The 25,696-nt window shown below is 37.9% G+C and overlaps 2 protein-coding genes across 5 annotated transcripts in view; one reads left to right on the top strand and one right to left on the bottom strand.

Annotated features, from left to right (window-relative positions):
• Nucleotides 1-988: 988 nt before the first annotated feature.
• LOC140753307 (probable aminoacyl tRNA synthase complex-interacting multifunctional protein 2) lies at nucleotides 989-3,562 on the top strand. Of its 3 annotated transcripts, none has more exons than XM_073087819.1 (4): nucleotides 989-1,136; nucleotides 1,675-1,842; nucleotides 2,650-2,869; nucleotides 3,193-3,562. In XM_073087819.1, the coding sequence occupies exons 2-4, from the start codon at nucleotides 1,693-1,695 to the stop codon at nucleotides 3,537-3,539; spliced, it is 717 nt and encodes a 238-aa protein (XP_072943920.1). In that variant the 5' UTR covers nucleotides 989-1,136; nucleotides 1,675-1,692; the 3' UTR covers nucleotides 3,540-3,562. The 3 variants fall into 3 exon arrangements, with proteins under 3 accessions (XP_072943920.1, XP_072943918.1, XP_072943919.1); XM_073087817.1 differs by having other exon boundaries at nucleotides 1,058-1,403; XM_073087818.1 differs by having other exon boundaries at nucleotides 1,060-1,385.
• An 85-nt stretch (nucleotides 3,563-3,647) lies between these two features.
• The window catches only part of sdk (sidekick cell adhesion molecule), a 54,093-nt gene continuing 32,044 nt past the window's right edge, over nucleotides 3,648-25,696 (bottom strand). The window contains exons 11-28 of one of the 2 annotated variants that reach the window (XM_073087815.1): nucleotides 25,061-25,473; nucleotides 24,615-24,837; nucleotides 24,027-24,223; nucleotides 14,271-14,480; nucleotides 13,357-13,611; nucleotides 12,894-13,122; nucleotides 12,271-12,591; nucleotides 12,010-12,190; nucleotides 11,387-11,602; nucleotides 10,403-10,599; nucleotides 9,904-10,100; nucleotides 9,236-9,475; nucleotides 8,796-8,933; nucleotides 8,398-8,605; nucleotides 7,901-8,179; nucleotides 6,881-7,201; nucleotides 6,420-6,709; nucleotides 3,648-5,863 (exon numbers count right to left, since the gene is read on the bottom strand). In XM_073087815.1, the coding sequence (XP_072943916.1) occupies nucleotides 5,621-5,863; nucleotides 6,420-6,709; nucleotides 6,881-7,201; nucleotides 7,901-8,179; nucleotides 8,398-8,605; nucleotides 8,796-8,933; nucleotides 9,236-9,475; nucleotides 9,904-10,100; nucleotides 10,403-10,599; nucleotides 11,387-11,602; nucleotides 12,010-12,190; nucleotides 12,271-12,591; nucleotides 12,894-13,122; nucleotides 13,357-13,611; nucleotides 14,271-14,480; nucleotides 24,027-24,223; nucleotides 24,615-24,837; nucleotides 25,061-25,473 (4,358 nt within the window). In that variant the 3' untranslated portion in view covers nucleotides 3,648-5,620. The remainder of the gene's footprint in view (nucleotides 5,864-6,419; nucleotides 6,710-6,880; nucleotides 7,202-7,900; nucleotides 8,180-8,397; nucleotides 8,606-8,795; nucleotides 8,934-9,235; nucleotides 9,476-9,903; nucleotides 10,101-10,402; nucleotides 10,600-11,386; nucleotides 11,603-12,009; nucleotides 12,191-12,270; nucleotides 12,592-12,893; nucleotides 13,123-13,356; nucleotides 13,612-14,270; nucleotides 14,481-24,026; nucleotides 24,224-24,614; nucleotides 24,838-25,060; nucleotides 25,474-25,696) is intronic. The other variant, XM_073087816.1, reaches the window with a different exon arrangement.

Below are 25,696 nucleotides of genomic sequence, written 5' to 3' on the forward strand. Positions count from 1 at the left end.
GAAATTAAAGTTATCTAATTATAATAGTTAAGTTCTCGAATACACATTAATTTAACTAAACCTATTCATTGATTTTTTATTATTATTAGGACCGGATAGTATTTTAAGCCTGGTAATATTATATGAAAATGATTTTTAAAAAATACAAACTTTTCGCTTTCCAGTAAATATTACATTTACTATAGAACTTTTCTCGACAGTTATAATTTATAACAAGATGCAAATTTATTCCGGTCGTTGAAATATCAGATAATTTTCATTATTAACTTTATTTGATTATAAATTTGTTTGACAGCGCGGATTAAATATCTAAACATAAAACATTGAATGTGCAATTCTCAGGTGAAATCAGGTGCAATTATTGTAATGCTTACTTATAATGAATTTTGAAAAAAAATCCAATATTGATCTGTAACATTAACTAATTTTAATATTTAATGGCTCTAAACGTTTTTCAAACATTTTTATCAGCCAAACTAATCATTGCCTAAAAAAATTTAAAAGCAATTACGGTCACAAATTGAATTATCTACTATGTATTTGGTTTTATAAGATTGTCTTAGAACGAAAAATAACAAAATTTTATTTTGTTGAAATGGCCAATTTCAATTTTTTTTGCTGACATTCATTTTTAAATTAATTCTATGGCTTGTTTCTGTCGTATCGTATCAATAGTTCATTATTGACATCATTATAAGGTATACAAATAAGAAATTCTTTGGTGCGATAAATTTTTCTTTAACGGCAGATTCGTAGCGTGGAAAAACATAGTGTGATTATAGCCTAATGAATATGTATTGTATGTATTGACAATTTTATTGATTGTTGTTCAGTATGACCAAAGTCATATATTTTATAGCGATAATAACAGCTACTAATATTATTACAATTTTGTTTCATAATGCCTTCAGATACAGCCTTCAGCCCTTCATAAAATTAAATAAAATATGATGTGTTCCACGTAATGATAAAAATGATTGTCGTCTAGTGCTCCTTGTCTTTTACTCTGTATTAGAAAGAGACACCAATCTTTAGTCTTTCGGGTCGATTATTGGTTATCTATATTTTTATTGAATACGAATAGGAGAATCGAGGTGTGCTTTTTTGGCTGATTCAATAACTGAGTTCTTTTTGAGGTAAGGAAAAGCAAGTGAAGTGTACAGATAATAGTTTGAAATTGTACGCGCAAACGTGTAAGTTGTGCAGTGTAGCACATCGGCTGAAGTAATTTATTTTGGTTGTATACGAAGATAGATAAAATGTACCGTATGAAGAATATAGTTTCGTTCGACAGTGAAGTAACGATACCTAAATGCATGTACGGCTTAAAAAATATAGTTGATTCTCTAGTTGTGGATGAAGTGGAAATCAAAATCAGTGACCAGGTTATCACGTTTCTTAAGGTTTCTTTCAGAATTTTTATTCTACTTACCTCTATCGTCTCATCAAAAATATGGCTTCACAACTAACAAAAATGCTTTCAATATTTGTACATATTTCTCACCCTAGGATTGCAATAAATTCTGTGGTTATGTGTTATATTTTATCATTATTATTAGCGATTAATTATTTGTACTTATATATATATTATATGCTAAAATCATATCAAATAAACTGACAATAAATGTTTCACTTTATATTTTGTATTATATTTAATTATTTGCGTTATTACAGAAAGCACCCATCACAGAAATGACTGAACTTGAAGAAAGGCAGGATCTCCTGCTAAAAAAACTAGACCTCCTTTATGACAGAATTAAAACAATTAGCTCCTTTTGTAACTTCAAGACCAATCATAATGCGACTCCAAGAATCGTGGAGACTAAAAACATCTGTTCTAATGTGAGTTGAGTTTACTTTCTATATACTTTGTTTTTTTAAGTTCTATAGTTATAGATTAGTAAAGATTACTCACTCCTAACAAGAAAACGTAACCAGTTTTGACAATTGAAATAGTTGCGTAAAAAGGTTTTGCCATGTCTCCATACTAAAATGTCTCTAAAATATTAGAAATAATTATTTATTTATTATATAAATTACACAGTATTCGGTATTTATTCAATTTCCTCTAAAAATGTTTTTATTTGACAAGAATTAAAAAAAGAACTTACAAATAAGCTGTTTGTGGCTTCATTCAATTTCAAGGCGGTGAAGTATCTTTACTAATCTGTCTGTAGTATAATTTGTGAGCTAGCTATTTTTATTACCCAACTGCCGAGAAAGTGTTAATTTTAGCAGTAAGCATATACTTGTAGCAGTAAGTTCTAGTTGGTATTAATATCATTTTCAACTTTCATATTACTGTCCCCTCACTTTGTGGCCTCTCAGAGTGAGAGGGGTTTAGATCATAGTCTACCGTGCTGGCCAGGTTTAAGATTTGTAGACAGTATTGGCCAAAAAAAACAGAATTGGTAAAAAAATATTTATATTTACTATACATACTGGCTAGGAATTTTTTCAAAGTAGTTTATAACATTAATTTATACAAAGTAACTGTATTTTTTATTTAATATTAATTCAGATGTGAGGATTGAAGGATAATAAGTAATGACAAGTACTGAAGTTATTTTTTTTTATTTATGTGATCAATCTTACTGCACTTTGAAGTTTTACCAGTTATCATTAAAAAGGCTATGCAATTATTTTCAGGTGACTATGGATGAAATTGTTGTAGTGCTTAGCCCCGACAACATACCTTGGTTCCTAAACATCTACAAGAAGCATGCTAAGGATATCAATATCTCATGGCACATTCATTCATCGGTGCCCGTTGACAAGAAACAGAAAATATTTGCTTTCTTCAAGAGATTTGCAGCTTTGTATCCAGCTTTGAACTCAAAAATAAATATCAGGCTGATATTTAAATGTGGTGAGTGGAGAATAATTTAAATGCAATACCTATAGTGTAAAAAAAACTACCTTTCCTTGAAGGTATGGAACATCTAATGATATCTCACTTCCACTTATTATTAATAATCAATCTATCCAATCTGTTTTGCTTATCAATGATCAATATTTGGATTTTTTTGTCTACTAAGAAATGTCAAATTGTGAGCTTTGGTTGGGAAGAATTGGAGATAGATGCAATAATGAGCATAAATTAATGAAAGTAATGCATACCTCAGGCTTTTTCTATTAGATTCATGTATTAAAAACAATTATATTGCATTGATTGTGTATGTTTTGTTTCAGTTGCAGCTGATACAGAATTGAAGTTATCATGTTTGGAAATCCCAATTGTCGGAATTGTAAATGTATTGAGGTATTTAGCCATTGCGTACCCAAACGTTGCACCTTATGACTTTAATGATTTCCAAGTGGATTCATTACTAGATCTGTGTTGCTTATTGGAAAGATCTCCAGAGAAAAATAAGGAAGCTCTGATCAAGAAACTGTTTTCACCAAATAAAAATTGGATTTATGGAAATAAATTTTCAATTGTTGACCTAGCAGTTTACAATATTGTAAAACAATGGCAAAACAGTACTAAATATGTCCCTAAAACATGGTTTGATAATTGTGAAAAGATAATTAATTAATATTAAACTTTTGCAGTGCCGTATGATATGGTTTTCATTCCCCACAAATGTTAAAAAAGTAAGGATTTATTTAATTTTAAACATTTGAAACAAATGAAACAAACCAAATAATTCATTGATTTCAATTTTTTTATTCTCATGTCTCTGTAAAAACAAAATATTATGACAAACAAGCAAAACAACATTATGTATTTCAATTGGAATGGCACAAGTATATTTTTACATAACAATATAATTATGTAACTTCATTCAGAATTTTTAAATGTTATTAACATAAGTACTCATTTTAATTGCGTAAAATATAAAGTTAAAAATGGAATCAAGCTTAAGCACATTTTAATTATATAACTGGGGTAAAGCAATATTTTCATGTCACTCTATTTGATAGTATTACAATGTTTAATCATATTTAAATATTCTTAAGAATCGTAAATATCCATAATACTCTAATATTAATTAGGAAAAGTGCATAATTATTAAGTATTGCTTCGAACATAGCTGGACAAACTTTAAATATTTAATATTAGTGAATATCTAGTCATTGATATGATATAGAGAACTATTTTGTTTGAAAGTATAGATCACAGTTTTTTATTTATTTTTTTAATTGTGCCAAATTATGAATGGGCAGTTTATATGTAGTTTTGTATGTGTGGTAAAATTAAAATGGACAAAAATACCTTGTAGGTGCAATATACCATTATTTGTACAAATACACCAATTAAAGAATGTCCTAATTCTAAAACTATCAGTCAAGTTGCCTTATAAGTAAAAAAATATGTAAAACATATAAAAAAAAAACTACAAGTTATTTCTGTTCATAAAGACAGTGATTAACTTATGTTTATATTACATGGCTTAAATAAAGTATAAATCAATTACATATAAAATATTTATGGCTTTTCTGTACAAAACTTCATTAAAACTAATTAAGTAGGTGCCTAGTTTGGATATAATTGGTGCTGCCAATTCTCAATTTTAGTTAAAACTGTCCTCTCTGGAAATGTTTAAGTAGTTTCATATCCATAATATATATTTTTAGCTTCACAAAAGTAACAGTAAATGTTCATTGCTACGATTCATAAAAAATAGCTTTTATATTCGAAATGTGTAAAAACATAGAATACGTACTATAGTAATAAATGCATATTATTACAACGGTCTATAGATAAGTAATTATTTAATACTGATTTCCTCACGAGACAGTGTAAATTACAGTATAACTATTAATCATAATAAAATCGCATCGGATCTTATATGATACGGATAAAATATTATATACATTTGTATGTCAAACATAATTTTAACTATTTGTCAAAAAAATTAAAAACAACAAAAGTGTTAAGGAGCTGTCATTGTTTTAAGACTTTTATTGCTTTTATTAAAATCCTATCCTATTCCAGCTGCCTACAAATCCTCAAAAGTAGTAGTATTGTGTTAATGTTAATCTACTTGCACAAAATGGTACATTTTATATACATAGTGTTACGAAATTGAAATAGGTACCTACAGATTTATTTATAATTTTAATTTTGTTGAAAGGTCACTTTATTTATCACCTAGCATTGTAATATAATATGCTAAAGAAAAGATCCTATAAATATCTTAATTTCATTTTTTTTATCAATAAAAACACTTAGTGTGTGAATGGAAGTTTTCCTACAATTTATATTTAGTATTTTTAGTACACTTGGTGGTATCATCCATAACTCTACTTCAATATTCATTATTCATTTACATCGTTCAATAAGTCAAGTGAGATCCTAAATTTCTTAAAATTGTCACCACATATATTTAAATTCAAACTACATTAGAATGTATCAGCTATGGATCCGTGAAGTCGTCAAATATTATCTAATAATACTATCTTAATATTTATTTACAAACAGAAATGCTACTACAATAATAAATAACCTAATATTATCAATAAGTCAATTTAGAATTGAAATAAAGTCTTTGTCACTGATATGATTTCACTTACAAAAGACAACCTTTTAAAAGTCCATAGAAATAGGTTGAACAACACAAGGGCAGTGTTACATGTGCACGGCTTGCGCGGGCGCCGTGTCGGTGGGCTCGTGTCATACGAACGAGGAGAAGCCGGGCAGCGGCGCTCGCGAGCGAGCCATGTTGTTCATGACGATCTGGCCGCCGTTGAGGCTCACCACAGCGCTGCCCTCGGGCTCCGAGTCCGTGTAACTCGAGTAGTTGCGGACCGGTCGCTGCCGCTTCCATGACTGTCGCAGTGTGTCGTTCACGTTAGCGTAATGATTCACGAACGAATGTGGTTCGGATCGCACGCTTTCGTTTTCGCTCTCCGAATTCTGAAGATAATGTCAATACATAAATGTCAATATCTAAGCTTTAAGAATATGATACATGCTAAAACAACCAAAAATGAGGGCTTTTTGGTGTGATTTATAATTTATGGTGAATCTTCTACGAAAACGGTTGACTAAACTATGTTTAATTTAAAATATTTACAATGCGACAAATTAGCAGAAAGAGACGCCGCTTTAATACTTGGTAACGTACATTTCGGACAACAGGGACTAGTATAGAAGAAAGCATCGATAAACTATTCATAGTTATTATCGTAATATACCAAAAATGGCTCACGCAAGACAGCACACCGCACATTCTAACAGGAAGATATTACACTAAAAGAGAGCAAATGTTTATAAATAGTTGAACTAAACATAAAATGCGCACCTACACGATAGTGCTAAATGGATTCGAAAGCGTGATCGAGAACATAAATTTGCTATAGCGGAACTTTGGGCATAATTACCGTCGCGGGTCCGGCCGAGTAAGGAAAAAGAAAATTCGAGATTTAGTTGCGGATCGGACTCAGACGACGCTAATTTTAATGGTTATCACCTGGGAGTCGGAGGAGCTCATCTCGGAAGGCTTCTCGGTGAGCGAGGAGTCGTCGGGGTTTTCGTCGTAGGCGCGCAGACTCTCCTCGTCGCTGTGGTAGGCCACGGAGGCGGGCGACGGGCGCGGCGGGCACTTGGCCAGCGCGGGCGCCGCCTTGCGCCGCGGGGCCGCAGCGCTGCTCGCCGAGTTCTGCCTCGAACGATACAGCTCCAGCGCTAGCGAACCGCGCTCATCAGTCTCGCCTGCCAGTGACTCCTCCAGACTCTTCTGGGCCTCTTCTGTTAACAAATCTTCGTAATATAGATCGACATCCTTCTGCTACATCTTATTATAATAGCTACTACTGTCTACAGAGACTGTTCAACATCTAGCGCGTAAAGAAGCGTGGAATTATTTAACCACATGTATACTTAAAAAATAATAAGCATTCTTTAAACTTTTATTTACTTTTATATACTTACTTTTGTACTTGTAGCTCTTGCTCTTCACACATAGGATTGCAATGACCATGATGATAATAATGATTGATGCGGCGGCGAGCGCTACCATGAACCATGTGCGTCGATAGAATGGCCGGTACTGCAGGTAGCCATATTCCAAGTACAGCTTAGAAGGTGTCACGATCACCTTGTCGCTGTACGCTGGATTACTAATCCCGTACATGTTGTAAGCAATCACTCTAAACGAGTATGCAGTCGATGGCAGTAGGCTCTGGTAGGATATTGTAAATTCTTCTAACATTCCATTGCTTGTTCTCGTAATAGTTTCCCATCTTGTGTCATCTATAAGAAAATATTTAAAAATACATAAAATATTGTGAGGCAAATGCACAAGAAAACGTGCAATGTTAATTAAATAACTTACATGCTTGCCATGTTTCCTTAGCTGCAGTAACAGTAGAATAATATTTTTAAAATAGAAATAATAGTCATTTATAGAATTCATTTCATTTCGAGCTTACATTCACGAGCGCGTTTACATGGTCCTTATAAAAAAGATGATTACCCACATTTCTTGATATACAAAGCAAAGTGTTTAATGTGATGGTCGCCCTGAAGAAGGCATGAACGAACCGAACGGCGGGTCGTCGTCGCCCGCGTCCAGCGTCGCTAGTTTTACTACCTTAGTCTATGATGATTAGTAAAGATTACTCACTCCTAACAAGAAAATGTAACCAGTTTTGACAATTGAAATTGTCACGTCATCTATTTTTGTTTGAAAAATATTAAAAAAGTAGTTTTTAGATCATTTACGAATGAAACGATATTTCTCCGCATTTTTTCTTTCTTTTCGATTTCGTGTTTTTGCACCACTTAACTCAGCATGTCGGTATTGTTCCGCGTAAACTACACCATGACAACCATTAAACGGCTGACGGAATTGTGAGCCGTTTAAGCCATTTAATGGCTTCCTTCAATTACAAGGCGGTGAGATATCTATACTTATCTATGCCTTATATACATAAAAGTAACTTTGTTTACCTTTCTTCCTGGCCTCGAAATAATATCCGAGGAGGGGTCCGCGGCCGGACGCGGCGTTGGTCCATCGCAGGTGTAGCGCGGCGGGGTCTGCTCGCAAGGCGAGCGCGCGGGGCGGCGCGGGCGAGCCGGGCTGCGGGCCGGTGCGCGCGGCCGCCGTGCCCGCCGCACCCGCGCCCAGCGTCACCGCGCGCACCACGAACCGGTACTCCGCCTCCTCCTCCAGCCCGCCCACCGCCAGCCGCCGCTCCGTCACCTTCTGCTTCACCTGCTTGCTGAATCCTGGTGGAAGAGCCCGGTCAGTCAGAGATGACCATTAGAAATTCTCATAAAATAAAATAGGCAAATCGAGCACATTTAAGGTGAAGCTTAATTATCATTTACTCCAAAACGCTACTATTATAGCGACACGAATATTCGCGAACATGAACGAAATTGTTGTCTACAAAACTGAATACCATATAACAAACATGTAAATGAAAAAATCTTTTTTCACTCACTCTCATCCTGCTCTACAGTCTCGTACGTGACCAGGTAAGATTGAATGAGACCGTTGCGGCGGTGCGGCGGCTCCCATGAGACAACGAGGCTGTTCATGGTGATGTCGGAGAAAGTGATGTTCCGCGGCGCCGAGGGAAGTCCCTGGTGCGTGCGCACAAGTACGGCGCTGGAACGCGGGCCATCGCCCGCTGGGTTAAACGCGAGAACCTGAACAAATAAAGAACATAATTACAATACAAAACTTATATACTTCACTTCCTCTTCCACTTCCTATTATTAGACTACAGCACAAAAAACTACATAATCACACAATTGTTCAACTGTTGTTGTGTATTGCTGGTACATAGTGTATTTATTAAAATAGATGAACAATTTTCCAAAATACGAAGAGTTTTACCTGAATTCGATATTGCGTAAATTTGTCGAGAAAGACGAGAGAATGTGATGTCGCCGTGGCTGGTACAACTTCGATTTCTTCCTCCACACGGCGTCCAGGTTCAGGTTCTTCCGGGGATTCCGTCATTAAGTAGAATATCTGAATGAATAAAATCTTAATTCACAAAAGTTATACTAAGAATATTGTTGTAATTAGCAAAGCCATTATAATCGAAAAGTCTAGATGATGGATGATCTACCTTTAGTTAATCTGAGACTACAAGGTAAAGCTTAGGTTAGCTGGCAGCAAGGTTATATAAAGTTTGGCGTTAAGTATTTCTGAGCGTTTCGATGACCTTAGTAGTCATGCATGAACACAATGGAAAACACAGGAGAGCGGATTATATTATTTTAGATCGACACTAATATATTTACTGTATTATAGTATCAATTTCATACTACCTTATATCCTAGCAGGTCGCCATTCTGCTGGGCCTGCAGTGGCGGTTGCCACGTGAGGGCCACCTCGGTGGGCGAGACGGGCGCAGCGGTCACATCCCGCGGCGGCGCGGTCGGCACCGCCTCGCCCACCCACACCACCGCCGGGGTGCCCGCGGGGCCCGCGCCCTGAGAGTTCACCGCGCACACGCTGATCTCGTAGTTGCGGTCCACCGCCAGCTCCTTCAGGATCACTTCCTCGCTCTACGGAACACGATATACGCCAGGTTACGGTTGACGTTATACTAAATAAGAAATATGTATGTGTAAATAAAAAATTGAAGTGTCAATTTATAAATCTTTAATATGTATTTCAAATCTGATTGGTCATTCCAGAAGTAAGCGCATTCATTCAAACAAATAAACAGCCTCTCAAATTTATAATTCAAGTATAGACCAAAATATGGTTAATAAGTATATTTAAATAAGTTCTGAATAAAATTTTGAATGTATGATTTTAGACTAGTGGAAATAAAACATCTTTATATGTAACGGTTTCTAAAGATCCATCCAACGATGGAACTGGGACCGGACTGGGAAATGAAAACTCCGCATAATGAGTACTCATTACAATCAAATTAAAAAGTTTTAAGTACCCAATTATAGATCGAAAGTCAACCGATATAACATACCTTGATACCAGGCACCTCCTGCTTCATGGTGTGTTGCAGCGAAGCGGGGAAGTCTGTCAGCGGTTGGTACAGCACGCGGTAGCCGCCCGTCTGCGTGTCGCCGCTCCAGTGCTGCTCGCCGAGCGGCGCCCACTGCACGCGCACGCTGCTCGGCGTTATCGGCACCACGTGAAGCTTCTCCACGGCTTTGCTCGGTGCTAGATTATGAATGTGATTTTTAAATAATACTTTTTGATAGTAATATAAAATTCTTAACTTGGATTTGCCTATTTGTGTAAGTTTCAAGTAACAACCGAGTTAACAGTTAAATGGTCACTTCCGCCACGGATGTCCGCCAGTGATATAAGAACCTGAAGGCGGTAGGCGAATGTAGAATAAATAATGTTCAACTTTATATGAACGGTCACATTCCATCTGGTTTGGTCTAAACAAAGAAATCAATTCTACATTTACGATTGTAGGCTACATGCATAATAAATGAATATCTTAACAAAGTTACCTGCAGGTAAAGTTCGAACAGTTTCGGTTGCGTTGCTATATCGACTGGGCCCGATATCGTTGGTGGCTCTGATGCGGAACTGGTACGCTGTGTATGGTTTCAGCCCCTCCACAGTGTAGGAGGTGGCGAAAGGGTCCACGCGTTCAGGTAGAGTCTGCCATGTTGCCCCATCTTCCCTCTGTTGTACAGTGTAGTATCTGTAAAGTAATTCATTACTATATCAAATCTGCAGACAAATACTATTGTTTTTATTTCACATAATATGATTATGTATACTAGATGTATAGTAACGTCACAGGGAGACGCTATTGACAATTTCCTGGATAAGTTCTCGGGTATCTTCTTATAACGTTCCCGGAGAGAGGATTTAGTAAGCAGTATACCAGTTAATAACTCGAGCGCCGCCTAGTCTTTGGTTGCTGGGCATCAAGGAGGTGATGTTGTATGACTGCGGCAACAAGCAGGCCCAGCGCCATTGGTCCACAAGTCGTAGTATTATTCTGATGCCAGTTCTATTATCCTTGGGTTTCATTATGAAAGAAAGTAACCTGAGCGGCGCGTATACATTGTTGCCGGGGGTCCACGAGAAGGTGATGTGATGCGGCAGTAAACTGCTCGCCGTGCTATATCTGCATACTTATCAAGTAGCATTCCAATGTCAGTTTCTATCCCTAGGGGTTAAAATATACTGGAGCGGCGCTTATCCATCATTTCCGGGGGTCCACGAGAACGTGATGTGGTGCGGCTGCAGCAGTACACCGAGCGTCGAGCCGCGTCTGTATTGTCATCGAGTAGTGTTCCGATGTCAGTTTTTTTGCTCTAAGGGTTTAAACGTACCTGAGCGGGGTGTATCCATCGTTGCCGGGCGTCCACGAGAACGTAATATGGTGCGGCTGTAGCAGTACGCCGAGCTTCGTGCCGCGTCTGCATCGTCATCGAGTAGCGTTCCGATGTCTGTTCGTACCTCTAGGAGTTTAAATATACCTGAGCGGCGCATATCCATCGTTGCCGGGGGTCCACGAGAACGTGATGTGGTGCGGCTGGAGCAGCGAGCGCGCGACGAGCGGGCGCGCGGGCGGCGCGGGCGCGGCGCGATTGGCCGTCGTCAGCACGAGCGCGCGCGCCGTGCCGCCCCAGCCCAGCCGCGTCTGCGCCGTCACCGAGAACTGGTAGTAGCGCTCCGAGGCTAGCTCCGTCGCTCTGGGGGTTTCACGATACATTTTTTAAGTAAGTTTAAACACTTATGAGGAAATGATAAGAGTGAATATTGAAAATGCGTGCGTGTATTGAGTTCTTGGCTAAGAAGATGAGTCAATTATGTTTTATTTTTTAACAAAATAAACAGATTACACGATAAAAATAGTGTGCGTAGAACATTATGGCACAGTTTGAAAATCAGGTAGTTCATTTAAGATTAAAGAGAAAGAGAATGAAAAATGTTGCTATAGCATCTCAGTTGTATTATTACCATTAGTAAAGCAGTTAGTAGTAGTTATTGAGATGACTAATGAGTATCAGAGAAATATTAGCTAACAAAGATTAAATTTTAAGTCAAGAAAGAACAACGAAGTTAAATATATCTATAAAATAAGATAAAGTAAATGTACCTAAAAGTGCGATCCGAAGGTAAGAATTCCCTAGAAAAGGTGTGCTGAGTTGTGCTGTTCAAATGGTATGTAACTTTGTAGGCCAGAATTTCGCCGTTCGGATCCTCTGGGACGTCCCAAATGATTCGCGCTGTTGTAAAGGACACGTCTGGAAATGACACGTTTGATGGTGGTCCAGGAGCTAAAAATGAACAATGAAAGTTAGAAACAGAATACTTTTAAAAGCAATTTGATTTATGGGTTGATACAAAAAATACTTACTATCTTCAAACGTTCGAACGGTCACAGGCGGGTCACTCAGAGCGCCATCTCCAAGCCTCGTATATCCCAGAACTTGTATTTGATACACAACATACTTCCTAAGCTCCGTTAATGTTATTGTGTGTGTTAAGTTAGACGTTATCGCCTGGCATTGCACTTTCTGATGCTCGGGTCGAGGCGGTGGTACTACAGCTGCATAGCACACTTTGTATCCTTCGATCAGACCATTTTGATCGTGCGCTGGGATGTCTCCCCATAATACTACGACGGTGGTAGAGGATGTTGCGTTCGCTGACACTTCGACTGGGCCGCTTGAAGGAACTATTGCATGAAAAAGTAATAAGAATGTGTACAAAAATTATTATTTTCTTTTTTAACATTTTCAAATGCTTTGTGTATTTCATCGCGTTTTATTGTAAAAGGGAAAAGTTCGATATTGAACCGACATAGATATCGAAAATGACATTTTTTTTTTGTTTAGTGAACAAATAATTCAAGTTAACTTTAGCTGTTTATTTATACTATAGTTATCAAAAAGGCATATAATAATATTATAAAATTGCCAATGGTCTCAATCAGAATAACGGTGCAAGTTTTACTTTTCAAGTGAAAATAAAACTTACCAGATTCTCTCGTTCTTTCAGTTGCCACAGGACTCTCCTCGGAAGTTCCAACTTCATTAATAGCCGTCATGCGGATTTCGTACACGGACCATTCCTCTAGGTTGGCCAACACGTGTGAGTTGGCTGTGTGATCCTCGATCACAGTGTATAAGGTTTCGTTGGCGCCACTTCGTTTGTACGTTATGTTGTAGCCTTTAGGATTGCCGTACCATTCACTTTGTTGGAGAGGCTGCAATTGATGGGAATAATGTTGCCACAATATGTTATATTATGTCTCCAAAGTAATTCTGTTTGTTTTCTAAATCGACAATAAGGTTACAAATTTTACAAGGTAAGGTACTTTCTTTGGAAACATATAGTTTTAAATTGCACTGTAGCTTATATATTGACTTTAACAAACTATCCAACGTACTCCGTCAATTATAAGTTTTACAATATGACAAAATATTATGAGAATACTTACAATCCATCTGACGCGTAAGTTATTCGCACTGACAGCGCGTACGGTTACGTTCCTAGGCGGGTGACGCGGTGGTGCCTGGATGGTTTGGAACTCTTTACACGGCTCTGAGGGCGGTGACGAACCCACTATGTTCGTAGCGATCAGTCTCAGCCGGTACGTTGTGAACGGAATCAACCCAGTGACGAGGATGGATTGCGCATCCGGGGCGTTGACTTCGTAGATTGTTACCCATGAGGAGTTGCGAGCTGTTTGGGCCTATACGGGAAATAACATTATTGTTATCCAAATACATACATAATTAGTACATAAATAGTACAAATACATAAATAGTACAAAAAGGTTTAGAAACACATATATGTAGTTAGAGGCATAGGACATAAAATCCACCATCGTCTACTAAGTCATTTCTGCTTATTTATAACTTGCAATGTTTATTAGTGTATTTTATTTATTAATTGAATTTCTCCTTGCATCACTTTAAATTAAAGTTTAAAAAAAATCCTACAAAGTCGCATAAAAAGTCGGACAACACTTATAAGGACCGCAGCACAATATATCGAAAATGGGGTTGTAGATGTGTAGCGATCGTTTGGTGGCTTATAAAAAACATGACATATGGGGCTTTTTGGGAGCCAGTATAGTCCGCGCCAGACTTCTAGTCTCCTCTGAAATTGTTGCACGCAAGTTTAGTTAGCATATACTCCGTAACGTTAGGGAACACTAACGCAGCTATGTACCCGCGGGCGAAGATGGCATAGCGCCAGGGGGGTCCCGCGCTGTCTTCGTCCCGCTAAAATCAACTGCTATTGCTGCTAGCTGCTGCTGCTATCAATTTGCTATTGCGATGCGACTCATTTCTATATTCGGTGCGAACTAGCAGCTTGACGCGGACTATAACAAACTATAAACCATACCTGCACAGTCCACAGCGAGATGGAGGAGTTCCCGTCGAAGCCGGGCGTGAACTGCAGCAGCACGGAGGCGGCGGCGATGTTGGAGAGCGCGAGGTTGCGCGGCGCGCGCGGCAGCACCGGCTCCACGCCCGACTGGATGCTCGCCGCGCGCGCCGCGCCCTCGCCCACGCCGCTCAGCGCGCTCACCCAGAACGTGTACGACGTGCTCGCCTGCCACACGGGCACATAGATTAGTAAACATACTTCGCCGCCTTGAAATTGAATGAAGCCACAAACGGCTTATTTGTAAGTTCTTTTTTTGAATTCTTGACAAATAAAAACATTTTTTAGAGAAAATTTACGAATAAATACGAAATACGATACGTGCGTAATTAACATAATAAATAAATAATTATTTCAAATATTTTAGGGACATTTTAGCACGGAGACGTGGCAAAACATTTTTACGCAACTATTTCCATTGTCAAAACTGGTTACATGTTCTTGTTAGGAGTGAATAATGTATGGTTTCTTGCTGCATACACTATTAGCGATAAATAAAATACCGAATTATGGAGTAATGATTATATTGTCCAAAACCGATACTTAATTGTAATGAATGAGATGCGCTAAAACTACTTGATATAAATGAGAACGCGGCGCCCTTGTTGGCTAATTGATGCGAACTGATTTGAAAATATAATTATTTAATGAATGACGTGCGCGCGGCTTGGGAAATGCTGACTGCAGCAAATGCACGGTTGCACCGTACATGCTCCCAAGGGCGAAAGATGAAATGAAATGTAGGTATGAATATGTATGATAGTGTAACAAGATGATTCCATTTTGTCCTTATGCTAGAAATCTAAAGTCTCTAAGTGAATTTTGTTTTTCTTGGCATAGGGGTTGTACACTTATTCACTTTATGCACTTTAGGTATTTCACTATACACACTTTCACACCGCACTTGATTATCACATTCACGATCACATTTATTTACGCTCGAGGATTCTGCCGCTAAAGGCAGCTCGATGACAGTTGGTTGAGAACCCGCCTGTTCGGCCCTCGCCACCGCCGACTGCCGAAGTGTCCAGCGCCTGCTACGGACTCTACGTGCCAGGACGATCACGCCAATGACCAATGTAGCTCCCAAGATTACATAAATTAAAGTGTAGTGGTGTACGTCATGATAGGACACCCGCTGGGATAAGTTTTCATTTGATTTGAGACCGTGAATTTGTCTTTTGATTTCTTCTAATTGTTTTTCATTAGAAGAGAATGAGTTATTGAGCTGCAGAGGGGTAGGAATGCTTATATTAATCATATAATTGACAGGTTCTATGTCCTGCTTGTAAAAAATATTTTCAACGTGAATGCTACTGGAACCTTCATTATGCGCATAGATTGTAAAATTTTCAGTTTTAATTAAACATCCTTGATCAACTGTTATTATTCCTGCATTTGTTAACCGAGTAGCCGTTACATGATCTTCACATAACACACGGATGTAGCAACTCCCGCAGCAGAAGAATAGATAGGTATTTATCTTGCTAATTTCTATCCATTCATTAGTACAGGTAGCATAATTGATCTTGCATTTCCTTGTAATTGGGTCCATTTCACATAAATTTTCATAATTTTTAAGATGATAAATAGGGCCCTTTGAATAACATAGGCGACCATTTATTCCGTCGTGTAGACATGAGTTGATATCTTGTTCAGATAATGTTAAGTATTTCTCGTTTCTTAAATTAATAGCAACGTATTCTGCTATCGGTATAAGTCGAGCCATGCTAAAATTACCAATAATACGTGGTATTGATAAAATTTTCGTGATTTCAAACGGTTCTCGTGTTACCAAAGGAAGCCGTAATTCAAATAATAAATAATCTTCTGACATTCTTGCTTTTATTTTCAATAAATTGTATACGTTTCTAAAATCGTTATGTAAGTTATTAATAGGCAATGTTAAATCCTTTGTTAGATGACTTGATATGCTGGTGAGTGTGCTTTTAAGCTGCTCCGGAGAAATTAAATGAAAATTAAATTTACCGTGGTATATATCTGTTACGGTATCCAACAAAGTAGACTGCACACTTGCTAGCTGTCTTAACATGTTGTTCGCCGCTATAGCTCCCAAAGTAAAATCACTCATAATGATGTTTCTCTCGTGGTCAGTCTTTAAAGCATTCTGGATATGTTGAAACTGATTTGATAGGTAATTTAACATTTTATGTTGTTTATTAATGGATTGCTCATTTCTTTTTAAAACGTTGTATTCCACTTCTAATACGGAAGTTTGATTTCTTATAAGTGCCATCAAATGATCTTCATTGTCTTTAATTAATTGTATATCGTGTTTATACTGTTCTGCGAATCTTTCGTCGAGTACTCCGAACAGACTGTTCGCCAGATATCCGACACCGTTAAGAAGACCGCGGCGCTTACGTATGTCCGCACGCGTGCTAGAATGCTGACTTAGCAACAGCTGGTTATAGTAATTTAATTCCGAGAACTCTTGCTGTAATTGCGTTGATATTACGTCACAATGCGATATATTTTTAAGAAGATTGCATGTCGTACCTAAATATTTTATATATTTGTTGCATGCTTCTGTACCTTGCCAATATGGATTCATGTTATAATAGGTGACTATTTTCCATTCGTCCCTTATTAATCTCATATCGGTAATTTTGTCAAAGTACAGTCCTTGATTGTATTTAATATAATCCACATGATATGAACAATGACATGTGCCCAAAATACTCATGAAAAAGAGCAATAACGTAGTTAGGGATATAAAATTGTAACCTGATATTTTAGATTGTCTTTTAATAGGTTTGTCATTTGAGACATCAGCCGGTTGCGTCGCTTGTTCGACTTTAGTTTTATTTACCGGGAGTATTGATAATTTTATAATCGGGCGTTTTATGAAGCCACTTTTAGTTTTTAACGTGACCACCCTGACATGGCCGTCAGCTCCCGGATGTAGCTCGACGACGCGTCCTACCGCCCACTTGCCAGGGGGTAAATTCGCATCATTGATCATCACTACATCATTAATTTGTATGTTGGGTTGCTGATGTTTCCACTTGCTTCGTGCAGACAGATGACTGAGATACTCTGAACGCCAACGCTTCCATACATCTTGAACAATTTTCTGAGTAAGATACCATCTCGTACGCATGTCAGCTTCGGTTTCTACAATATTCATGTCTTGGTTTAAATTTATAAAGCTCGATGGTGTCAGAAATTCCATGTCATCAGGATCTTCTGTTAGCGCGCATAACGGCCTGGAATTCAAAACAGCTTCTATTTGCGCCAACACCGTAGAAAATTCCTCAAAAGTTAATCGCTGCTCACCAACGACTCTTCGAAGATGATACTTCACACTTTTAACTGCCGCCTCCCATAGACCACCTGCCGAAGGCCATGACGGGGCATTAAAATGCCACTCTATTTCCATATTAATTAATTCAGTAATGAAATCTTGGTCAAATGTTTGTAATATGTTTTGAAACTCCTGTGCCAAAATATTACTAGCGCCCACAAAGTTTGTTCCATTATCGCAATACATATGCCGCGGAGATCCTTTTCTAGCCGCCATTCTGCGCAATGCTGCCAAAAATGCAGACGAGGAAAGGTCGGAGACCAGCTCCAAGTGAACTATTCTTGTGGCCATGCATATGAAAACTGCTATGTAGCCCTTAGTGGTCTTGATACCACGACCCTTGTTGGCCTTTATAAATACGTGCCCAGTAAAATCTACACCGGTATGGTAGAAAGGTTTGGCTGCGTTGCATCGCTGTGTAGGTAGATCTCCCATTAATTGCGTTATTCTGATTGGGTTATTTTTGCGACATGTCACGCAAGTGTATAACCGGCTCTTGACAGCTCGGTTGCCACCCAAGATCCAGTATTTTTGACGAATAATTGATAATGTCACTCTAGCCCCACCATGTAAGGAAAGGGTATGTGCGTGATCTATTACTAAGTTAGTAAGGGGACCACAATGCGGTAAAATGATAGGGTTCTTCATGTTTGAATTGATTTCCGCCTTATTTAATCTCCCTCCAACTCTAAGAAGTCCGCTTGTATCCAGAAAAGGGTTTAATTGCAATAATTTGCTTTTTGTACATATAGGTTTATTTAGTTGTAAGTTATTAATTTCGCTTGTAAATTCTGCTTGTTGTACATACTTTATTAGGGTATATTTTGCTATATTTATTTCCTTCAAGGTAAGGTAACTTGATTGACATGTTTCCTTTCGCTGCGTTAGTTTTATAAATCTTAAGATCCATCCAAAAACTCTTGTTAGTTTCTGATAAGAACTAAATCTTGTAAGAAGCTCTTCAATTATACTAGTTTTCTTGGTTAAAGAATTTACTTGTGGCGATTGTTTAACTTCTTCATTCGTCTTGTAAATTTCAGTTTGACTACGGCCCAGGCTGGTGTTACTGTCTGACAGCCATAAAGGCCCCTTCCACCATTGAGAGTGTTCTATCAGCTGACTTACACTCATGCCTCGACTCGCACAATCTGAGGGGTTTTCCGCCGACTTGACGTATTGCCATTGCTGCGGAGGCATAATTTTGATAATTTCTCTCACCCTGTTTGCAACGAAGGGCTTCCACCTTCCCGGATTCCCTTGAAGCCAAGCAAGGACGACTTTTGAATCCACCCAACCATATGTTCTGATATTATATTTACTGAGGCATTCATGTACTTTAGCCATGAGTTTAGCCAAAAGTAGTGCACCGCAGAGTTCCAACCGCGGTAATGTTATTGTTTTGTTTGCTGGAACGAGCCTGGCTTTCCCTGCCACCAACGAGACCTTGACGCCTCCCTCCACTCTGATTCTAGAGTAAATGACGCACGCATACGCCTTGGTAGAAGAATCACAAAAGCCATGAAGCTCCAGCTCATCACCTTCCGCTGTCGTGTGCAACCACCGTGCTACCTGAATCTGATCTATACGTGACATGTCCTCTCTGAGTTGGATCCACTCTTTTAAGATGTCATCTGGTACTGTATCGTCCCACTGCATATTAGACACCCATACCTTTTGAAATAATAATTTTAGTCTGGTCGATACTGGGGACAACCAACCAAGTGGGTCATATAACTTGGATATGTCCGACAGCATAGATCGTTTGGTTGGAGTCTTCGTCACCGACTCAATCTGTGATTGGAACTCAAATGTATCTTGTTTAGAATTCCAATGTAAACCCAATGTTTTGGTCGATTCCGGTTGTCTGAATTCAAAATTGTTTTGCCTCTGATCATCCTCTTGCACATTCTTAATTAAACCTTGCGAATTAGATTTCCACTTCCGTAAATTAAATCCTCCAGATTTCAATAACTTGATTAAATCTTGCTGTAGCCGTGATGCTGATAAAATAGACTCCGCCCCGTGTAAAACGTCGTCCATATAAAATGATTGTTCCAAGACCTCTATAGCCTGACTATCTTGATAATGTGATCTTTCATCCTCTGCCAGCTGCTTTAACGTCATCATTGCCAAAAACGGCGCGGCCTTGGTGCCGTACGTGACCGTGCAGAGTTGATATTCTTGTAAAAAGGATTCGGAAGTGTCGCGCCATATTATTTTTTGAAACTTCTGATCTCGTTCATTTACCCAGATAAACCTAAACATTTTTTCGATATCCGCGGTGAAAGCGTAGCGGAATTGTCTCCATTTCAATAACAAAGATTGGAGATCCTGTTGAAGGTTAGGTCCTTTTAACATTAAATCATTTAAACTGCACCCTGATGTTGTTTTAGTGGATGCATTAAAAACTACGCGAAGTGCAGTTGTAGTTGAGTCATTACGTAAAACACAATGGTGCGGCATGTAACAATTAGGTTTCTGGTTTCCGGACGATGGTTTCATATGTCCGCATGCTTTATATTCATTAATAAATAATTTGTACTGTTGTTCGATATAAGGGTTATTCCTGAATTTTCTCTCCAATTGATGAAACTGTGCAATAGCCGTATGTTTGGATGAACCTAAATGCTCCTCAAAATTTTCTTTAAACGGAATTCTGACCTCGTACGAGCCATCTTCCCGCCTTGTTGTAGTTGACTTGTAATATTTAACGCACTGACTATCTTCTTCTGACAAAGAGGGTGATTCCGATATATCTTCTATTTCCCAGAATTTCTTTATATCGTCAACATGATTTAGTACTACGTTACATTGCAGTGTCTTTACATTTCCACATAAAATCCACCCCAAACGTGTCTGTTGTGCTATTGGTAGGTTAGCTTCATCTGACCTGCTAATCCCGTCCAATATAATGTGTGAGTACACATCGGCTCCTAGTAGAATGTCCACAGGTCGGCTGATATTAAAGTCGGGATCTGACAGTTGTATGCCGTCCAAATGGGACCACGTTGGCTTGCTAAACGTGCAACTAGGTAAGTTCTTGACGAGTGTGTTCATAATAAATACTTCGGTATTGAATGAAAAATCGCTATATAACGAATAACATGTTATATTCGTCATACCTTTGCAGCTACTTTCCTTGGCTCCAACACCTGATATTAATCCCTTACAGCGTTTTCTTGGCAAACCTAGAACTTGTGTAGCATGCTCGGAGATAAGGGAAATTTGAGAGCCTTGATCAATAAGTGCTCGCATTCTATGAAAAGATCCATCTCTTGCTTGAATCTTAATTACAGCTGTAGCTAATAATATTTCACTTATATTGTTATTGCCTTGTTGCAATACCGAGTTTTGGTTTAATTCTTGAATGCTATTTGTACTAGCAGTAGTTATATTTACCGAATTTTTAAATGCTTCATGCACAAGCGTATTGTGTTTACCTTGACATTCGCGACATCTTCTTTCTGACATACATACCTTATCTTTATGATCGTAAAGGCAATTTTGGCATAAACGCAGTCTTGCTAATGTCTTGCGTTTCTCTTGCGGTGTCATATTTAAAAACTTATTGCAAAAGTAAAGTCCATGAATTTCTTTACACAATGGACACAATAATTTTGCTGTGTTAGCAGGTGAATGACCACCTTTATACGCAGGAAAGGATTGTTTTGCATTGTAATTTGATTTAAATTGTTTTAAGTTAGAGAAGTTATTTTGCGAGTTATTTGATGGTTTTAAAGTATCTTGTTTCTTCCGAGACGACTCTAAAGTAGTAAATTTGTTTTCTAAAAATTTCAAAAAATCTTGTAATTTTGGTAACTCTCTAGGATTTTTTAAAGACTCTAAGTAATTGTTGTGAGACTCCGAATCCAGTTTTTGTAGTAAAATGTGAACGATTAAAGGATCCCAACTAGTTGTATCGACACCAAGCTGTTTAATAGCGTTTAAACATTCTTGTGTAGTGTCGTGTATTTTCTTGATATGGTTTACTGATGTTTGTTGGGTAACTGGCAGGTTTAACAAAGTATTTACGTGCGTTGAGAATATCAATCTTAAATTGTTATACCGATTGTTCAATATTTCCCAAGCGATGGAGTAATTCTCGGTGCTAATAGGCAGATGTTGTATTAACCGTTCAGCTTCTCCTCTTAATTTACCTTTCAGAAATTGCATCTTCTGGGCATTTGAAATCGATATATTATTGTGGATAGCTTCTGTAAAAAGATCTTTAAATGATATCCAGCTCTGATAGCTACCACTGAAATGAGGAATGTCCATCCTTGGAGTCCAACTCTCCTGGTGCGTTACTGACCACATTTTAGAATTAATTGCTTTCTTCATTTCGTTGTAGGTACTCTCATGCTTCGTATAAGATTGTTCATAAGTTACATCCATTCCTTCTAACTCGCTGTCCAATTCCCAATGCAGGGAATCAATTACTGACCACCTTGATTGTAGACTACGTAAAGCGTCTTCTAGCTCCCATTTTTGAGACATGACACTCAAATTTATGGAAGATACAGTCCTAAGGAATGCTCGGAAGTTACTCAATTGTCTTTTAAGCATCTCATCTAATTTGCTATTAGAACCTCTAGAAACTTGCCTGGTAGATGACGACGATTGCTCATCCTCGTAGTCGTGGGAAGGCCCTGCTGATCCCGCCTCGCGCTGCCGACTTGTCTCTCCTTGTTGAGATGGTAGTGGTTGCGATATAGATTTACCAGTAGGTTCCAGTGCAGTTCTTTTTAATAATAACTGATGTTGATCATGGATAAATGATTTTGTTGATTTATAAACATTAAATGCTTGCTCAAACTCATTTTCGGTAAAATACGGATGGGTCCTGCTTCCCTCCGTTGAAAGCCGATCATGATTGTATTGATAATCTGCCCAGTAGGCTTCTAAGGCTTCCAATCTTCTTTTATAATAATCAAAAGACTTACGTCCCGCGGAATCCTTATTTATATTTGTGACTATTTTGGACATAGCCACGTGTAACTCACCCTGATTTTTGTAAATTTCTTCCATGTTTGCTGAGTAATAAAAATGCAACGGTCTTACTTGTTTAATCCCTGCTTACTGCAAACATGTAGACTTTCTTCTCCTCACTGCAATCCCTGATAATCACTGCTAGAGTTCTTGATAACCACTAACAATGTTCTTGAAAGTCACTTGATTTAAACTGATAGTCACTAGTCCGGCACACGTGGTTACAACCACGCCACGCGGTATCACTTTTAAGCTCGAAGGACCATTTAATAATGTATGGTTTCTTGCTGCATACACTATTAGCGATAAATAAAATACCGAATTATGGAGTAATGATTATATTGTCCAAAACCGATACTTAATTGTAATGAATGAGATGCGCTAAAACTACTTGATATAAATGAGAACGCGGCGCCCTTGTTGGCTAATTGATGCGAACTGATTTGAAAATATAATTATTTAATGAATGACGTGCGCGCGGCTTGGGAAATGCTGACTGCAGCAAATGCACGGTTGCACCGTACAAATAATCTTTATTAATCTATGCACGGGCAGTCATTCATAAAAATAAAATGAAATAAAATAATTAAATAAAATAAAAATAAATATATTCCAAACTTTATTTTTTACGAGGGGGAAACCTTCAAAAGGTACCCGACGTGGGAGCGACGCCGGGTTAAGTGGGATTTTTACCGCACTAAAACCATATGTTCCAACCTAACCTAACCAAATTTAGATGTTCCCTATAATGTTCCTTTAGTGGTAAATTATATTTTTACTAGGTACTTCTAGTTTTAACAAAGGCGTTTAGTAAAACTAATTCTAATAAAGGGTTTTAACTGTAACAGATATAAATGCACCTTTAGGCTTTAATCTAATTATGTATATTGAATATAGGCAACTAATGAGTAACATTCAATATAAACACCCATATGCATTAGCTGCATATTCATAGCTTTATGGTTATATTGACTATTGGCCTTTGTAAATGAAGGTGAGGTCAAGAGCTTCTCCAATATGGATTGGTAGAGCTGTGTTACTTAAACTTAAATGGAAAATGTTTTTTTATTTGAACATTTAAGAGTCTGAATTTACAAATAAGTATGTATGCTACATCGTACACCTCGAAGGAACTTCTAAAAATATCTCTAAGTAATCGTAAAGTTAGGTGAGTTGTTGAAAGATAGGTAGGTCAATTAAATTAGCTTAAATTACTCTTCTTCATATTGCGTAGAAAACTGGAGATGACCTTAATTCAACGTGCGCTATACTTTCAATATCACTAGCATGGCATAAGCGGTGCTGAATACATCCTGTGTGAATTGAAAATATATAACAAATATGTTTAAAATTGTTTCTTTTAAAAATTAATACATGTAAATGTAATTAATACATACTTGTAAATGTTCCACTCGAATACTTGTGACATTCGGCGGTAGAATTTCTTCCTTAAACGTTTCAGGATTGTCCTTCATTTGATATGTTAATTTATATCCAATTAAAATGCCATTCGCTTTCTTTGGAGGACTCCATGACACTCTTACGGCGCGGTCTGATATATCATCAAATTGGAGATTCGTCACTTCATCAGGAACTAAAAACAAAAATAGAAACTAAATATTTTTACATACCTACATTTATAACATATCACATAATATATCACTTGCTTTAACGGCGAAGAAAAAACATCGTGAGGAAACCTGCGTACCTATAAAATCTTTAAAAAAACTTCTCAAAGATATGTGAAGTCTACCAATACGAACTTGGTTCACACGGTGGACTATGGCCTAAACCCTTCACTCTGAGAGGAGACCCGTTATCAGCATTGGGACAGTAATGGGTTGACGACGACATATAACGTACACGGACTCGTAAAATAATAATACCGTATTTATTTTTTACTTTAAGCTAGTAAAGTTGCTTGCAAAAACGAGTCATAAATAAACAGGAAGCAATAATTTATTTAGTATCAAAAATAAACTCACTGTCTTCCATTGTTCGAACCAGAACAAAGTCACTTCGCGGTCCGTCGCCGGGCTCGGTGAAGCATAGCACCGATATATTATAGTCGGTGAACTTATCTAAACCACCAATAATAGCCGTTTGCTCTGTTAGAGGGTTCAAGAGATTCGGTGGCACGCTGACGAGCCTCTGTTCCACATTATCGTTCACGGTGTCGTCCCAACGCCACGCTTGTATCTTGTAACCCTGTAATCAATTATCTTGTTATAATGGCTGTATGTACTATACAATCCATAGTTGGGTGCAATATCTGTCTTGTAAAGCATGCAAACAACAAGTTTTTTTTCTAATAATACTCACTCAAAGACGCACTGGATAGCCCGCGGTATTCGGAGTCTTTTACGATATATTTGCAACTCAGAGCTAATGACCGGCGATAAAAGTATGAAAAAACAAAATTTTCACATACCTGGTTAATACCATTGATTTTCTGTGGATTCGGCGGCGTCCACGAAACGTTTATTGAAGTAGAATTGGCCGGCTCGCAGTGAACATTATCAGGTGCCGCTTCGGGCACGCCCTCTTTCGTCTTTATCGTGTAACTATCCGAGAAAACCCCTACGCCTTTGTCGTTATACGCAGCTATTTGGACATTGTAATCCTTCCAAGTGATCAGGTCTTGTATTAAGTAGTTTCTTTGCGCCTCGTTCGTAATGTTTTGGTATGTCCAGGGACTGTTATCGTAACCTCTCAGCCTGTATCTGATAACGAATCCGAGTATGTGACCATTCCTGTGTTCCTCTAAAGGCGGTTGCCATTGAGTTATGATTTCTGACGACGAGCGCGCTGATCCCATGAATCCCAATGGAGGGCCGGATGGAGCTGTAATTCATATATCATTATCATCCATTCCCGAAAATTATGAAAATGGGATGCAATTAAGATGTTCTGTCTTGCATGCATTTTATAGTGTTTGTGCATGCGCATTAGAAATTATAATTGTATTGAATTTAAAATAATGCATAATCGCTAATTAATAGTAAATTATAATAATGCGAACCATGCAAAACAATTGTATAGACATCATAAGAAATATTTTCAAACT

This window comes from Epargyreus clarus, unplaced genomic scaffold, assembly GCF_041222505.1.
Source record: "Epargyreus clarus isolate Ecla_fem2 unplaced genomic scaffold, WU_Ecla_fem_2.2 ptg000026l, whole genome shotgun sequence".
Lineage (NCBI taxonomy): Eukaryota > Metazoa > Arthropoda > Insecta > Lepidoptera > Hesperiidae > Epargyreus > Epargyreus clarus.

Bases quoted from the DNA above. Each gene is read 5' to 3' on its own strand.
- LOC140753307 (XM_073087817.1), top strand. From the start codon at position 1,260: ATGTACCGTATGAAGAATATAGTTTCGTTCGACAGTGAAGTAACGATA. The intron at 1,404-1,674 runs GTTTCTTTCAGA...GCGTTATTACAG, and splicing joins AGGTTATCACGTTTCTTAAG to AAAGCACCCATCACAGAAAT. The intron at 2,870-3,192 runs GTGAGTGGAGAA...GTTTTGTTTCAG, and splicing joins CAGGCTGATATTTAAATGTG to TTGCAGCTGATACAGAATTG.